Source organism: Euprymna scolopes, chromosome 32, assembly GCF_053919585.1.
Source record: "Euprymna scolopes isolate OS-2025 chromosome 32, ASM5391958v1, whole genome shotgun sequence".
Lineage (NCBI taxonomy): Eukaryota > Metazoa > Mollusca > Cephalopoda > Sepiida > Sepiolidae > Euprymna > Euprymna scolopes.
In genome coordinates, this window is record NC_136513.1 from 71,990,071 (window position 1) to 72,008,382 (window position 18,312).

Below are 18,312 nucleotides of genomic sequence, written 5' to 3' on the forward strand. Positions count from 1 at the left end.
GTAGTACACAACACAGCTCCCGAATTCATGCCATGGCTAAGTATTTTTCATGTTCAACAACAACCAATACTATCTCAACTATACTACAATGTCCACGCAAAACAAGTTAACCATCTATTGCAAATAAAATAACTCGCACTTGCAACAATTGGGATAGACAAATCTCTAAATGATTGCAAAATATCACCCTTCACCAAATGAAAGAAAAAATGCAAAAGGCTACTTATTTTATGAAAGAAACTGATTACAAATAATCTTTGATACATATGCTCTATTTGTTGACAAAGGTCTAACAGAAATTAACTGAGATAACATTGAATATTTTTTCTAGCCTTTGTCACTTAGTTATATTTCACAAGAAACTCTTGTGGAAACTACAATTTTATACTACATAAAGAAATTGAAATCTTAGGAAGATCTCCATCTTTCCAATAATCATAAGAACTTCTTGTTTTAAATTATCACATTCATTCGAAAACATTAATTGATTTTTTTTCCCCTTTTGAAATAATGTCTATTTTATTCATTCTTATTAACTTTTACCATCACATTGACACACTGGTTCTCATTAGATCACCAAAGTTAAGCAACATTGAGCCTGGCCAGTACCAGTCTGGTGACCATTAGGAAATATAAGCTGCGGTATGTGGGACGACGTAGACACTTCCGGCAGCTCCTACACATCCCAACTGGCTTCCAACTGCCTCGATCCTAACCTGCCACGGAATCAAGCTGGTTGGGACAAGAGTGAGATCAACTAGCTTCACTTTAAAGAAACTCCCAATGTGTGTGTCATCCATCATCCCTAGGATTAGATGATCTTTGTTGTTTCGATGGTTGAATTATCATTAATTTTTAAGTTTTAATTTGTTAGGTATTGTTTTATGTCTGAAGTTTTGCAAACACAAACAGACATGGGACTTATGTAACAGACACTTTGACTAATGATACAGATCAGTGCAAGTAAAATCAATGTTGATTATTGTCAAAATTTAATATCAGCTATTTAAAAGTAAAAAATAACCAGTACAAATGATGCATTGCAGAAAAAATAAAAATTAAACTAAAAGGGAGAATTACAAGGTGCCATAATCAACAGTGAATGGGGGCATGTGGAAGTATTTATTCATATTTGATGCCAGTGTAATACACAAACTGAACAGGTTACTTAATAATTGGAAAAAAAAAAGAAAAAAAAAAACAGGACATTGGTTTGTATTATCAAAAATCTCATAATTCCATACCAGAAATTGTTTGAGTTTGTAAAAGTAATGTGTACCAGAGACAAAAAGCAGAACTACAATAAAATAAGGCGGTTTTATGACAAATTTGAATCTACTTTTTTGTGATGATTTTTTGGGGTTCTGGTCTAGAATTCTTCCTATCTTAAAAAACAAAAATAAGTCTGTATGACGTACACACTCATAACAAAACAAAAATATCATATTCCAAAAATCACATAACTTGATCAAGTAGTTCTATGTTAATAAAGAAATTCCTTTTTGTAGTGATTAATGGGAATTTGCAGGTATTACAACATAAATCTGATAAGTATGAATTATTGTTGAGTAATTTCCCTTTATTTCTTGAAATATTTCTCAAAATGATGGTCAAGATACCCACTCTTTGGATACTCATAAAATTATTTAAAATAAAAAAATAAAAACTTGATCAATTTATGTGATTTTTGAAATAGATTTTCGTTTCATCACAGATAAATATATCATACAGATTTCTCTTTATTTGTTGTTTAATATAGGGAGAATTTTGGATAAAGACCATTTTTTCAATATTTGCAATAATAATGGTCCAGATACCTTTGTCTAAATTCACTCATGTTGGAATAAAGTAATCTTGCAGAGGAAACGCCGCCATTCACTATTACCAAAGTCAAACGAAAAGAACATCACTTAAATTCACTCCTTTGTCTATACATTTGCTTGCACTTTCATGGAGATGAATTAATAAAATATGCACTTTTGAATCTTGACAAATTGAAAACTTACCAGCAGACGATTCACACATTTGGTTATTTTTATTTTTGAAAAAAAAAAAAAAAAAAAAAAATGGTACTTGTACAGTTTAATCAAGACATTAAAAAATGAAAATATCAAAAGAAGGTTATGTTGCACGTATCCATTATAGAACAAAGTTCTCCCAAAAAAACAAAAAATTTTTTTTTTTCACTTAATCTCATCAAGTATTTTTTTTTTTACAGCGAAAAAACAATTTGTTATGATACCGAGCAAAAGGTTCGAGTTTTAGGAAGAAAAGCTAGGATTAAAGATGGGGAGGGAGTGTCGGCGCTTTACATTGAGTTATCCTCCGTGGCGTTCAGCATGAATAAAGACACCATCATATTATTCTAGCCCTTTTGTTAATACTGTATCGCCACACCCCTTACTAAAATAATAACTTCGATATATTGTCTGGGCTGATTATTTCATTACAAACACACCAATCCATTAACTCACATTTCATCATTTTTAATAATTCTTGGATATGTTACTAATTTTGACAATCATTTTTCATAATTTTAACCCACATTATCACCCCCACCCCCTTTACTAAAATAATAACTTCGATATATTCCTGGGCTGATTATTTCATTACAAACACATCAATCAATTCCGGGTATTCTCATAGTTTATGTGTTCTATGTTGTTTATTCAATCCCGAGTGATGCTGAATATTCTGCTAGTATATATCTTCCACCTATCTCATTCGATCCCAGGCGACGCTGGGTATTCTGCTACTATATGTTTTCCACCTATCTCATTCAATCCTGGGTGACGCTGGGTATTCTGCTAGTATATATTTGCACTTATCTCATCCAATCTCGGACTTACTTTATGTCCGCCACACCACTGTTAAAAATATACATGAAATAATGTAATGTTTAAATGGTAAACTGTTTCAGCCATTTCCGGGATTGACTTCATACTCCCCAACCCCACTGCTAAAAATATACATGAAATAAAATAATGTTTAATGCGTAAACGGTTTCAGCCATTTCCAGGACTGATTTCTAATCCCCCAACCCACTGTTAAAAATATACATGAAATAAAGTAATGTTTAAATCGTGAACGGTTTCAGCCATTTCCGAGACTGACTTCATATCCCCTACCCCACTGTTAAAAATTTACTTGAAATAAAGTAATGTTTAAATCATAAACTGTTTCAGCAGCTTTTTGAAATTAATACATAAAAACATTAACAGTTGGGGATTAGGCAACCATTACTTCAACATGAATTTTTGGGTGCAGTATCATTCTCAGCATTCCAGTGACTTTAACCCCCCCCCCCCCCGGCTTCTTAAGAGTTATTGCAATTACTGCCATGAGAGCATTAAGGACTAAAATATAAACTCAAGATTACTTGATATGCGAATTTCTGGAATGTGACAAATAAGCCCCCAGCGAGCATTGATCCATTTACTAATTTTTAGAACATGACATCTTATGCCAATGTAGTACATCATAAATATATTATATGCATCTTTTTAACAGAAGATAATAATGTTATCATCGGAAGTAAACTTTTCAGACTATCATCCCCTCCCTCTACTCGAAAAGAACGAAGAGATTATGCCTGGGATCTCATTAAAGACTCACCAAATCCATTAACACATTTAGTATAATCTATATATTTATACGATAGGGTGTGTGTTCTTAAATCTCAACCAATGAAGTTTGCTGGAAAGCGTGACACACAAAAGAACACACACGCTATCATATTAATACATAGATTATATTGAACCCAATATACAGTAATGATTTGAAAAGTTTAAAAAAAAAAAAATTTTTTTTAAATGACTCATGCGCCACCACTGAGAATTGAAACCAAAACGTTTAGCTTACGATTTACTTTTTCCTTTGAATTAATGCCTTAGCTAGGAAGACATGTTTGCTGTAAGGCTCAAAATTAAAACATGAATCAACAACTATTACATTACACATGCATATTCGTAATGCCATCGTTTGACTTTCACCTGGCAAATTCCATTTTTTTTATTTTCACCCTTTTGTACACATTTTCCCTGGTTAAAACCCAAATATAAAGTTTCGCATGGGTTTGAATACACTATAAGTTTCATATCTGTAGACCAAAAACTGATAAAGGAGTTTGGTAGGCAAAAGTTTTTAAACAAAAATATATATATATATATATATATGCATAAATATATATAGAAAGAGGTTTGTGTTTACTATAACCTTTTTACAGAAATATTATGCAAGTATAAATCATGTAGAATATCTGTATGAATATAATTACACGTAATAGTTAACTAAGGATGATCATCCCATAAGAAAACCGAAAAAACTAATAGGAAATTAATTAAAATGAATGTTTAAAAGAATATGCAAAAATTAGCTAGATCTTTTGCAGATGAATGCAATTCCATGACCCATATATATAACAAAGTTGTATTTTCTTTTTAAATAAATAGAAAAAGGGGTTTTTAATATGAATATCAATACAAAAAATCCCAAATTTATAGGAGTCTATAGATATATATTATTCAGGCACGTCTGATTGAACACGACAGAGTTATTCTTTTTTCTGATTTTTTGGATATCTTTTCAATTCACAGAGCGGTCTTTTTTATTTGAGCTGGCACATTGTATATTATGGTGTCCAAAAGTTGTTGTTCAACCATATTCTTCTCAAGCACTTTCTTTCAGTAAATTGGATATATTAGTGATGGAACGATCCCAATATACCCCCCCCCCCCGATTCCGTACTAAATCTCTCATTTCAATACAATTACTGATTCCGATTCTTTATAAAACTTTAAACATTTAACTATAAAGTTTTTATTTTTTCATAATTACTGTAAAAAAAAAAAACAAAAAAAAACACGTGTTAAGTGAGCTGATATTTTCTCAAACATAAAATAACGCTGGGGGGGGGGGGTTGATCTATAGATTTAAACTTTACCTGTAATTTGAAATCCATAAATATTATTTTATAATTACTACCAGGAGTGGAAGATTTTGTTTTAAACAAAGTCAAATAAAAAAAGAAAATTAAAGGAATCATTTTTGGCATGGGAAAACATGCACAAATTTTTCCACTTCCAATGCCACAAAAAGTTTGGATTTTTCTGATTCTTGATTCTGATTAATGTTGGGACCAACATTAATATATATTGAAAACATAATGCAAAGGTCCTGGATATGACCTTAAACTATATCCGATGGTGAGGCTCCAACTCGCGGGCTTTTGGGAGTGTGGAGCCACCCTTTAATTGCCATTGCTCCCAGGTACACTCTGACTCAGAGTGGTAGTACCTGTTAGGATCCCAACTATGGGTTAAATAGAAACCGACTTGAAAAAAACAAATATATTCTATTAAAAAATTTTCTTCAAAAATCACTGGATTCAGCATCAAATAACCTGAAAAGGGTTGATATGCCGTAAAACAAAAACAACCAACCAACCATAATGCAAAATGTTGTTCTTACCTTACAAGATCTCCTGCACTGAGGTAACTGAATATTTGAATCATAGTATTATAACCAGTATATAAAGTTTTAAACGGACAAAGATAACTTTTCATTTTGTTCCGACGTTCGGTAATTTTGAGCATTTGCTTGGATGTTTCCGAAGTTTTGCTCAGGTCTACCACCTGATCACACATATCGAGCGACATGGATTTATCCTTGCTCAACATAGAGAGGGAGAGGTCCTTAGCATTATCGGCTGACATGCTGCCCGACGAGAATGTGATGTTCATTGTAGTTGTGGAGCCACTTGGTACAGAGAAGGTCTTTGGTGGCAGAAACACTTTCAACCCCTCCGCAGTATTGATGCACCGCGACGGTGGTATTAGAAGTTGCATATTGTTGATTCGCAGAGCAAGAGGCAATGATGGGTTGAGTCGTTTCGCCACGGCGGATGGCAAGGTAAGTAGCTGACCAGACCGAGGGTAGCTCTCGGAACCGAGGAGTGTATTGGACACCTGAAGCCCAACAACACTATTCACCCCACTGCCAGAATGAGCATATGATGTCGACGATGAAGATGACGGTGATGAGGATGATGGTGATGAGGATGACAAGGTCTCCATCTTGATGCTGCTACTAGAAGTTGTCTCTGAAGTTGACATCTGACTGGGTGGCGCCACCAACTGGGATGGAGAAACTATCATTGGACTTTCTGGTGTTAAAGAAAGGGAATTCTTTATGGTCAGATCTTTAGTACAATCTATGCTTGCCGAGGTTGTGACATTGGTGTGTGTGGTAGTAGTTGCACTGGTAGCGATACTGATAGAACTAGAAGAGGAAGTAGTAGTTGTTATAGTGGTTGTAGTAGAAGAACTTGATGATGCAGGAGGAGGAGAGGTGGAAGAAGGAGTGGTCATGATGGTGGTGACAGAGTTGTTCTTAAGGCTATAAGATGATGATGAAGAAGGAGAAGCAGCAGCAATAACACTGGTGTTAACTTTTGGTAACAAAAGCGGGAGAGAAGATGACGGCTGGGATGAACTTGGGGACTTCTTTGACAAGAGTGAATACGTGAGGCCCGTTTTGGTAAATTTCATGCGAGAAGGAATATTGGGTGTTCGAACAGAGTCCGACAAGTTCTGTGTGCTGCATGCGACGTAGTTTGAAGAATCAGGGCTGAGCTGAATCGTGCTAACATTTTGAGAGTGATCCTCAGCTACAACCTGAATGGGTGAGCTTACTGGAGACCCGTTTAACATAGAGAGGGGAGTGTTTAAAACAACCCGACGTGTGATGGTCACATGCTTCTTTGGAAGTTGTGTAACAACTGTAATGTCTTTAGTTGATGACGACGATGACGACTGAATCACAGATGGTTTTGAGGCAACTTTGTTTCCTTTCTTGTCACTTTCTGACGTTGTGCTGTCGGTAATGGTATTTACAATGTTACTAGTTGAACTGTTCGGAGACGCGACTGAGATAAGACTTGCTGGTATAGCTTTACTTGCAATTATGGTGGACGAAGACGAGGACGTGGTTGTCGTCGTAATCATTACTGAAGATGTAGGTGTTGTGTTGCTGGTGGATTTAACAGTTACCTTATTCCGAAGAAGGCGTTCATCTTTTGAACAGTTCTACAAAATAAATATTTAAAAAAAATTAAATTTAAAATATATTTAAAATATTTTAAAACAATAAAATTAAGTAGACAATACACCAAAATAAGAATGGGTAGTTTCAAAATGTGTCTGCTCGATGGACTCATTTTGTGATGAAAATGAAATTGCAAAGTGACAGACTGACATAAATGCTATTTCAAATAGAAGCGAAGAATATGAAGAACCAATGAACATAAAACCTAAAATTGAGATCCCCCCCCCCCAATTCTTGGGGGTTGTGCAAAATTATTCCCTCCATGTTAAAAAACAAAAATACAGAAAAATCATTATGTATACTCCCGTGACAGAACGAAAATATCATATTCCAAAAATCACCTAAATTGATCAAGTAGTTTTATTATTACAAAGAAAATACTATTTTAATGATTTTTAGCAATCAATAAGAAATCATGGGCATTACAAGGCTGATCTTGCAAGTTTGAATTATTATGAGTTATCTGCCCTTGTTTCTTCAAGATAGTGATGCGAAAGTCCCTTTTTGTTTATTCATCAAATTCGATTTTTTTTAGTTAAAAATGAAATTATTTGATCAATTTACATGATTTTTGGAATATGACATTTTCATAGGTAGGTACATCATACAGATTTTTCAAAAATTTTGTTTTTTAATATAAGGGGAATTCTGGACAAGAACCCAATTCTTTTATCTTTTGTTTTTGATGGAAATGAAGCATCTTATCAGATGTCAGACAATCACCTGCTATTTTGGACACCCAACCGAAAGATCTTTTCGTCTAACAACCCCTCTAAACGTAATTATTTGTATCTCTCTTGCACTTGGTTAACTAGGTATATTTGCCAGGTATTTTTTTATTCTTTTTCAGCCTTGAGAATAACTTAGATGATGTGCTAGTAACAAATAATAAAAACACATTTAAAATAATTTAATAAATGCTTAATTAGTGAGATATCAAACATGGTCAACATGTGATATTATGGATTTCCCCATCCCCTTCCAATGTTAGAAAGTGATCCATAAAAAAAAAGTAACAAAAGGTTTTATTGTTGTAGGTTACAGTGTTATTTGTTTTCTTCTACTGTGAACAACAGACTCGCAGAATTCTTAGTCTGACCAAATTAAATTTTTAGGTTTAATATATCTAATCTTAGATTTTTTCAAAAACATTTTTCTGGTTAATTATTAGACACATACTAAAATAATATACATGGATGAGTTTTCAAAAAAAAAAAAAAAAAAAAAAAAAAAAAAAAAAAATTCTATTATTATAGAATGAATTTTCTATTGATTATTATATATTATGATAAATAATTTGCCCGGTGAACAAATTCGCAAAAAATACAAAAATAATGATAATGTCGTTCATCAAACTCCATTTGTGTTTGTTTACAATATCACATGAACTGATATTTCCACTTAACGATCTTAAAAATAGTCTTTCTAGATAAAAAATAATTTTTACAAGGGAATATTTTACGTTACACCCATCAAGGTGACACCGGTGTAACGTAAAATATTCCTTTGTAAAAATTATTTTTTATTTATCTATAAGAGAAGAAAGACTATTTTTAAAATCGGATTTTTTCGATTTTCGATACGCATTGGGTGAATTTCTGTACAAAACATATCTAAGAACACTGTCAGACATATAAATTACCTTTGTGTGGAATTTGAAAAACATTGGCTCATTTGTTTCAGAACCTCTGAGGAACTCACACACACACAAAGTGACTTTTATATAATAGTAGATTATAAAGTAAAACTAAACAAACAAAATATATAAATTCAGAAAACAAAACAAAACATCACTTTGATGGAACATAGTTGTTTCTGCAACGGCATTCACTCTGCTCAAGTTGAGACAACTTCTTCCCTCGTCTTCACTACATTTTGAACAATTTTGCAGCAACGTCTTTGATCATTTAGGTATGCAGCTCATTATGCTTCTCATCCTCTCTCCTTCTGAGTGGTACAAATACTCAATAGGCAGTTGAGGATTCGGACATCAAGGAAAACTTGGCTGGAATCTCAGATTCACAAATGGTTTTGATTGAGTAGCCATCTTGTGTAATCTTGCTCAGAACCACCATGCATGGGCCGAATGAAGTTATAAGCTGAGAAGTTCCTGTAATAATAGAAATACAAACGAGACCCATGGAACTTCCACAGTTGTATCTTAAATCTATTGTATATTGTTGCTATGCTTTAAACAAGTTTGTGACATATTTCCATTCTATCGACGTCTAGCACAAATGTAAATCTCTATGATATTATTATAACACTTTTGGGTACTTGTGCACTTTTGCCACCGTGCTGAAATAATAACATTATTTTGAAAGCCATTCTTAACATGGGGAGGGTGTTTTGTAACTCTTCCACCTAATAATGTAATAAAAAAAAGATATTGTGAAGCTTGAATTTAACCTGAAAAAACTATTTAAAAATAGCGTGGTAGAAAAAGTGCACAAGCACCCACTTTTGATTAAATGGATATATGCTTATCTAAGTATGCCAATATAGTTTCAGAATATATCTAGTTATGAAGCACTGTCTCCTAAACCTTTGTATAAGTTTGTAACAGATTTTCATCCACTGCGAATAGAGACCCCTTTCTGGCAGAAAAGATACTACACTTTCATCCTAGCCCGAAGGCCAAGAAAGCATATTTTAGTTTGATTTCCATGTTAGCCAACAACAGCAACATAAGATCAAATTTGAAAATTTGATTTTTTTTTGGCATCACATCTTTGGCGATAGGATGATCTAATCTTTTAAAAATGGGTGGAAGGTGATAACGTATGTACGAACATGAAAATGCCTTAGTGCATTATTATATATAAAAAAAAAAAACATCATACCTTACAAGTGAAAACTTTTGGCACTTCGTTGTCTTTAAGATTGACACAATCAATGTGAAAGAGACACATGCAAATGTCACAGTGCAGCGTGGGTGGGATGCCTGCGAGTCCTGGACAGTTTAGGGAGCATGGCTGGAAAGGTTCGGCATTGGTCATGACATCAGCTCTGAGACAGAAACAAAGTTACTATTAAACAGTATGCATCTCTCATTCTTTGCAGGAAGCTGACATAATTACAATCGAGACAAGTAAAATTAAAAAGCAGAAAAAGTGATTCTTTAATCTCTGTTCAAAATTGTATGACCATTTTTTGTGTTTAGACTTTTTTCCAGTTACAACATTGAATTATATTTATCTTCTTTTTATTATTAGTAAATATTTATTGAATCCCAATCGAGACAATCCCGAATGACACCGTCGATCAACACGATACAATCCCGATCGACACAGCACGATCCCGAACAACACCGTCGATCGACACAGCACAATCCCGAACAACACTGTCGATCGACATGACATAATCCTGAACAATACCGTCGATCAACACGACACGACACGAACAACACGACACGATCCTGAACAACACCGTCAATTGACACAACATGACAAGATCCCGAATAACAATGTCTATCAACACGACACGACATGATCTCAAACGACCCTGTCGATCGACACGACACAATCCCAATCAACACAGTCGATCGACATGACATGATCCCGAACAATACCATCGAATTGACACGCCACAATATTATCACGAACGCAGTAACACAGAGCAATCTTTTCCAACTACCCTCGAATAACTTATCGACTTGTTTTTATAGCCATTGGGTGAAACTCAATCGTCACTGAGGTTAGGATGAATGTAGCTCATTGGTAGATTTTTAATTAGCAATCAACAGGTCCCAGATTTGCTTTTCGCCACTGGTATACCCGACTCATATACTGGCACATGATTCTTCCGCGCATGCTCGTCACATGCAGAACAGGAGACACATCATTGTAACAGATGTATTCTTGGGTTAATGGATGTAAAATATTTCAGGGAGCGGGTTCAGTTCAAAAAGGGAAAGGACATATGTGAGAAAGTGATAAAATGGGCTTGATAAAAAGGGGGATAAAAACCTGGTCAAAGATAGACGAGTTCGAAAGTTTCTAAAAGGCGTTCAACACATGCTAGCATTTAAAATGGATATTAAACAAAACATGATGTTCCAAGGCATCGAGATGGGGAGTTTATTGAATCCATTTTATGCATGAAAAGTCGAGGATGTTGTACCCAACAATATTTTTGTTACTAATAAAAATAATATATGTTCTCGGAAGAGAGAAAGTTAAGTACGTACAGTAAAACGATATTGCTTTTTATTTCATGCTAGCCATACACATAAAGAAAGCGGAAAAAGCAAATTAACAAAATAAGTGCAGGGTTTAATTTTTTTCTTTGTTAAATTGCCCTACCCAGATCAGAGATGTGTAAATAAAATAATATCAAAAACAGTAGTTTTCCACACAAGGCTAGAGTAAGTATTATGATAGAGTAGTGGAAAATATCCATTAGAAATTAACAGACTTGATGTATGATTACATTGTAAGATATTACGTTACTGAAGGAAATGTATGAGAGAGAAGCAAGATCAATTTTGCTTTGCTTTTTGAGTTTATAACATAAAAGTGAGCAGATGTTTTTTTTCAAGGTTCATGGTGGGACAGGAAATTACAGCCTATCCAGATATAAATTGCTGTAAAGAGCTGAAAAGAAAAAAACTAAGCCCCCCCAGAAGCAGATAAGTTTGTTTATTGTTTTTGTAAATTCCTATGATTAAAGCTAGCAGAATAAAAACGTAGCTTAGAGACAAAATATCCACGGAGCAATTTGTGACATGGCAACAAAACAGGACTCCGGATAGAACACCTACCAGAGATGTTTATTGCAATCTAAGATCCAAGAACACTGCATTATGCTATACACAATTTTTTTATCTCCATTACATGATGGAGGAAAATTTATCTTCTCAAAAAATGCCAGAAAGATAATCATTGTGACGTTTAACATGTATTTCAATTGTGAACTCGATGTGAGGAAACCTTTTTGTTGAATTAAGGAAAAAATATTTAATCGAAATTGCTTCAGACAAAGCATGAAGCCAATTGATACAAAGAGCTAACAAGAATAAAAAATGATTACCACAAAGACAGGAGATGCCTATTGACCTTACACTTGAAAAGACCAAGGCTGTAGGAAGGAAGAAAACAATCAGTAAGAAAAGTTCCACAAGCTTGCAGTTTTTGGGAAGGAGATACTGGAATAAGGTAACTAAAAGGTATTAAAACAGCAAATTAATGGAGACTACTAGATCAACAAGTCAAACGAGCTCGTACAAAAGAAGCAGAGAATAGATCAGACAATTCTCAAAAACACATGCCATAATAGTATTTACAAAAAAGACTGAGACTAGCAATATCATCTGTGAGAGAGAAGTTGCAGAGAAGAATAAATGGCAGAGTTTGGTTATTCCTTCACTTGTCTGCACTGATTGAAATGCCTGAGTTTCACTATTTAATTGGTGTAATCTTTTTCAAATATTAAAAAGAAGAAAAAAATTACTCACAATGAAATCGATTTGGGGAGTTGACTTGTGCTTTTTCTGGCCACAGATTTTGTTTTCTTTGGTTTTTTTCCTAAAGAATTAGAATTCTCTAGTGAATGTTTTCCAAGAGTTTGTAAGGCGATAACTTGTTCATCTGCATTTTCAGTTTTTATATTTTCTATTTCCATTGGCTCAGATTTGATGACCATTTCTTTACAGCCTCCACTGGGACCAGATACCCAACGAGAAGGAACAACCTGCTGCACAGTGAGTGCCGTTGCAGCAAGTGCCATTTCAAATTCTGGCTCAATAGATTTGGTGTCCTCTTCCTCTTCGGTAGTGTTGCATCCATCTTCTGGTTGAGCTATATCCAAAACAACTGCAGGTTTCGGAAGTCCCTTTGGGCTACTTTTAGAATTTTTAGGTTTCGGTAAACTTCTCCTGCTAGCATTACGGACAGACTCAAAAGGTTCCTTATAGATAGGCTTCCGCATAAAATTGAAGTTATCAACTGTCAAATTACTTTTGTGCTCGGTTACTGAAATGAACAATATCCAGAAAAAATAAATTAAAAAAACAACAAAAAAAAAAACTAAAAATAAACAGATTTTTTAAAAATTACAATAGAAATTAAACGCATACAAAATACAGACAATTGTCAACAAAAAAGGACAGAATTAAAGAAGTGATAGTATTGGTTACGACAACCTGCATCTAGTGGTGAGGTCTTGATTTGGGAATTTTGAAGAATATGGAGTCACTCCTGAGTTGGCATTACTCACAAGTCAACACTGACCCAAAGGGATAGTACCTGTCAGGGTTTGATCTATTATATAAAGGAGAGTTATCTGCTAGTGCATTTGTGTGTTTGAATGCCTAGCTAAAATTTTTAAAAATGCCATGAATATGATATCGAGTGAAAGAGCAGGGACCCGGATATATAATATCTAAAACTTAGAAAATATCAATTCTTTGAGGTACAAATGTCATTTTATTTGAAGGGAGGGGGGTGCAGGTAAAAATGTTGCCTTCAACAATCTTTCTTAATCTACATATACATGAATGCTGTTCATTCTTACCTTCATTTCAAAAACATAAATTTGCAACATTATAAGATTGTTGCAATGTTAGTCTAATACATATCGAGTACGCTTATGGCATTCGCTTTTGAAGTTCATTTTTTTTTTTCCTTTTAATAAACCTATTAGCAATCAGTAATCATTTTTATAACATAAATAAACCTATAAGTAATCAGTAATCATTTTTATAACATAAAAAAACGTTCATTTTGGTTTAAAAAACACTTGCGCAGTTACTAAAGCACTATAAATAACTTTTCTTTTTGTTTGATTTTCTTTTACTATGAATAAAACTCAACTTTGATTTGAGCTGTACAATAAGTCCTTAGGCTACAAAGAAATAATTTTTAATGATTTTATGAATATTTATTGAAAAGCTAATTTAGGGCACTGAAAACATACATATTTTTTTTTTATAGATGTGTTCAAATGCAACTATATTTCTTCTTTTTGTCTTATATGGCCTGGGCAATGCTGAGTACCCCCGCTAGTCTTCTATTATATAAAGGCGAGATGTCTGTTAGCGTGTATGTGTGTGTGTGTTGTTTGTCTGTCTTGCTAAAACTTTTGAAATCCAAAGCTGATAAGGATGATTTTCGTAGTGTCTTAAAGGACACGGACTAGGATGCATAATATGTGAAATTAAAAAAAAAAAAAAAAAATATTCATTTTTTTCTACCTTAATGACCACAGAACCTGAGGGAGGGGGGAGGTCACATAAAATCGTCCCTTTCTAAACAATTTCAGTATCTGCACATGCGTGAACCACTTCACCTTTTGGATATGTTGACTACAAAAACTTGCAACATCATGGTATGACTGTCACCATGGCCCAATGGGTTAGGACTAGTGGTGGGACGATTAATCGGAATCGGAATCGTTAATCGTAAGAATCGTGTATTTTGGGAGGTATCGGAATCGGAATCGCATCGTTAAAAAATACCTTAATTTTCCGATTCCTTCATTACGATTCTTTTAGTCTGATGTTGAAAAAAATAAAAAAATTTCCTGATATTTCTAACCGCAAGAGAGAAATAAAAAGAAACCAAAGAAATTCATTATTGACAGGGCAATGCTTAGTGCCCCTCCCTTACAAGGTTCATTCATTCAGATCTATTGTAATCAAAACTACAAAAGAGTTAACTTGAAAAGAAATATGCAGGGCTCTACATTGCGAGTAAAAATAAAAAAAACGCTTATCTTTTCGGCGATTGTTTTTTTTTACTGACAAATCGTCTAATAGTGAATGAAAATGCTTTTTCAACTTATATTTTCTTAAAATAAAACGAGCAAAGTCAAATTATTTAAACAGTAAAAGGTTTAATAGAACAATATACTTTTTTTTTCCTTTTTTAAAAGAAGGCTTTTGAAAGAAATATCTCTAAAATGAAATTGATCACGTTGTATTATTTCGCAAAGTTTTGACAGTAGTCGGTTTCTTTTGAAGTTTCAAAAAAATCGACCCCATACCTATCTCTTCCAAACCTAAAGTTATTAAATAACCCCTTCGTTAATTTAAGGGTAATTAATTCAATTCAGTCAAGTTTTTTTTTTTAATTTCATTGAAATAAAATCCATTATTTTTTTTTTCTCCAGAAAGATAAAACCCTGAATTTGATTATATTAAAAGCAGAATAATATAATCTTTTTTCTGGAATTTTAAATTGAAAATTAAAAGTGTTTTGCGCAGTTTTTTGCCGAACGAAAAAGAAATTAATATATATTTTTTTAAAAGGTTTTGTAATCAATTAATTTTTATGTCTAAATAATATTTACGATTAATTAAATAATTTCATTTTAAAAAGTATTTATAAAAAGAATTTTACTAAGGACTTATAGTTTAGCAATATTGAACCGCATCAACCATGTGTGAATTGAACACAGTAAACCAAAACAAAAAATTCAAAAGAAAATGCGGGTTTGTATTACTGTACACAGATTCGAAAAAGTTGTCAAAAAAACAAATATATAACAAATAAATGTTATCAAAGGCAAGAGAAGTTATTTTTCTACCTAACTGGATATATTTTTCGGGTTTTTATTCAATGTAACATGTTTATTCAGCTCGAAAAGCATACAGTGTTTACCGATGTATTGGAAAATTCAAAATGGCGCCCGACACTCTTTAACACGGTAAGTTTGGGAAAAGGTGTTATAAATAATAAACTATACAAAATACTGCTAGAAACTCGCTCAATATATGTTACCGTGACATATTTTGACATATATTCGGTGTTTTTTAAATAGTATTTTGTCTAGTTTATTATTTATAACACCTTTTCCCGAACTTACCATGTTAAAGAGAGTGTCGGGCGCCATTTTGAATTTTCCAATACATCGGTAAACACTGCATGTTTTTCGAGCTGAATAAACATGTTACATTGAATAAAAACAAAATAAATTACCCAGTTTGGTAGAAAAGTAACTTATCTTGCCTTTGATAATATTTGTTTGTTATATATTTGTTTTTTGCCAACTTTTTCGAATCTATGTGTACAGTAATACAAACCCGAAAATGCATATTTGCATTTCATTATGTAAACTTTTATATATTGGTTTCAAAAATTAAATTCTATAAGTGTTTTTTGTTAACTACCGGTTGGTACAATTTACCGCCCCATCCCTTTATATTTTTTCTTTTTGTCTTTTTTAGCGGATTATTTTCAATTAATATTATCCAAATAAGTGACTAGCTTTAAAACAAAATTTAATAGTAAATTATTTGTTTACAGATAAACTGAATTTTCTAATATGGCCCAAAGTCCAAAAAAAAGTCTTTTTGAAGATGATGAGTTGAAAGCCATTTGCAAAGTCGGTCAAATTAAAATATCGCGAGGAATAAAACCATCTAACATGACCACAACCAACATGTTAAAACATTTAACTATGAAGCATCCAAATAAATTGGAGGAGCAAAATAAACAGAAAAAGGAACAAAAAATTACCAACTAGTCACTCAGAGCAGTTTTATTAGTGAGGGTCGAAATCGCAGTGTCTTTTTTTTTTTTTTTTTTGCCTACGTCACCATCTAGGTGTCACCATTTTTTTTTTAACCCTCCTTAACTTCAAAGAGTAAATACAATATATACAACTAAAAAAATAATTTAAGAAAATGCTGATTCCATTCATGAAAAATTCTTTTAACTAGAAATTAAAACTTAGGTAAAGATAGCTGACTGACAGCAACAGGAGCACTGGTTAACTACTGAACCACGTGGAAAGGTGTGGGGGGGAGGTAAAAAAGGAAATTAAATGATGATAATAAATTATGATAACCGTCTTTGAAAGGCACTAAACTCCTAAAATTTACTTTAAAATTTTAGGCGGCACTCCCCGGCGATTTTAAACCACTCTCTCTCTCTCTCTCTCTCTCAAAAAAAAAAAAAAAAAAAAAAGATTTAATTTTTAAGTTTGGGAAAGATATATTTATTATAACCAAATTCCTGTATGAAGACTGGATCTACTTTATTGGACGTTAATTTGTGAGATAAGTAATTTTTCAATGTTTAATATGTTTTTAAAGTTTCAATTATCAATTAAATATTTTTAATTGCATTTATTTTTCAATTTATTTAAAAAAAACAGGGTTTTAAATGTATTTTTCAAGGTAACAAGCTTTGAAAGAAGTCTAATAAAAAAAAATCACTTAATTTTTAATTTCGACAACCCTGAGAATTTAATTATTAAAAAAATATTGAAATGTGACATTTTTTTATTTAACATTTCTATTAGTTCAATTAATTTTCTTTCAATAATTCATTTCACTCAACAAACTTCCCCATTTTTTTCTTTTTCTGTAATTTTGGTAATTATGTTTGCTCAATTTTATCTAGTATTTCATTTGTTTTTTATAGTGGTATCATTTTTATGTGTTCCTTTGATATACCCTATTTCAAAATTAGTTTGGCTAAACTTATTCTTCACGTTAGAAACAACGTGTGAAAGCAATGAAAAAGTAAGAAAAAATAATAGGTGTTAACTACTCCTTGTGAATTATGGAGGTCTGAAGAACTGACGTCACAAATACAACTATCAATAGCCAAACAAAAAATCGTTTTTGAAATTCCTTTAATTGTAACTTTTCGCTATACCTACCTTTTTGGTATAAAACACAAAAACTTTCGATTAATGGTATTTCTCATATATGGTCGTTAACTTTGGAAAGGTTATTTTGTATCTACGGCGCCATGTCACGTGGTATATTGTTTTTTTTTTTTTCATTACGCACGTTCATTTATAAATTATTAAATCAAATATTTATCTTTTTTATATTTAATTAGTATATATTTTCTTTCTCTTCCGCTATATTTTTTTTATTTAATTCATTAAATCTGCTAATTATGAGGACCAAAATAATGAATCGTGTGTATTTATTCTCTAATTTTCTTGTTTTTGTTCTGTTATATAAATTCTATTTTATTTGTTTTTTCTCTGAAGGATAAATTCTATTTTCTTTGAGTTTTTTTTTTCTGTATTCCAATTAAGTAAAATAAATTTTCTCTAAAATAAATTTTGCTAATTTTTCCGTTTAGTTTTTTACTATATAATAATTTTATTTAAACCAAAACACGACGGTGTAGACATAAAATATCTCTTCCAAAGTTAGGGAACATATTTGGGAACTACCGACCATAAGTATAAAACTACCTGGTATATTTCAAAACAATAAATTCCCTAGGAATCGGAATCGTACTT

The 18,312-nt window shown here is 32.6% G+C and overlaps 1 protein-coding gene across 1 annotated transcript in view; it reads right to left on the reverse strand.

Moving 5' to 3' along the window:
* The window catches only part of LOC145256430 (uncharacterized), a 101,239-nt gene that overhangs the window by 32,707 nt on the left and 50,220 nt on the right, over positions 1-18,312 (reverse strand). The window contains exons 6-8 of the mRNA XM_080115324.1: positions 12,560-13,076; positions 9,948-10,113; positions 5,470-7,085 (exon numbers count right to left, since the gene is read on the reverse strand). Of these exons, the coding sequence (XP_079971450.1) occupies positions 5,470-7,085; positions 9,948-10,113; positions 12,560-13,076 (2,299 nt within the window). The remainder of the gene's footprint in view (positions 1-5,469; positions 7,086-9,947; positions 10,114-12,559; positions 13,077-18,312) is intronic.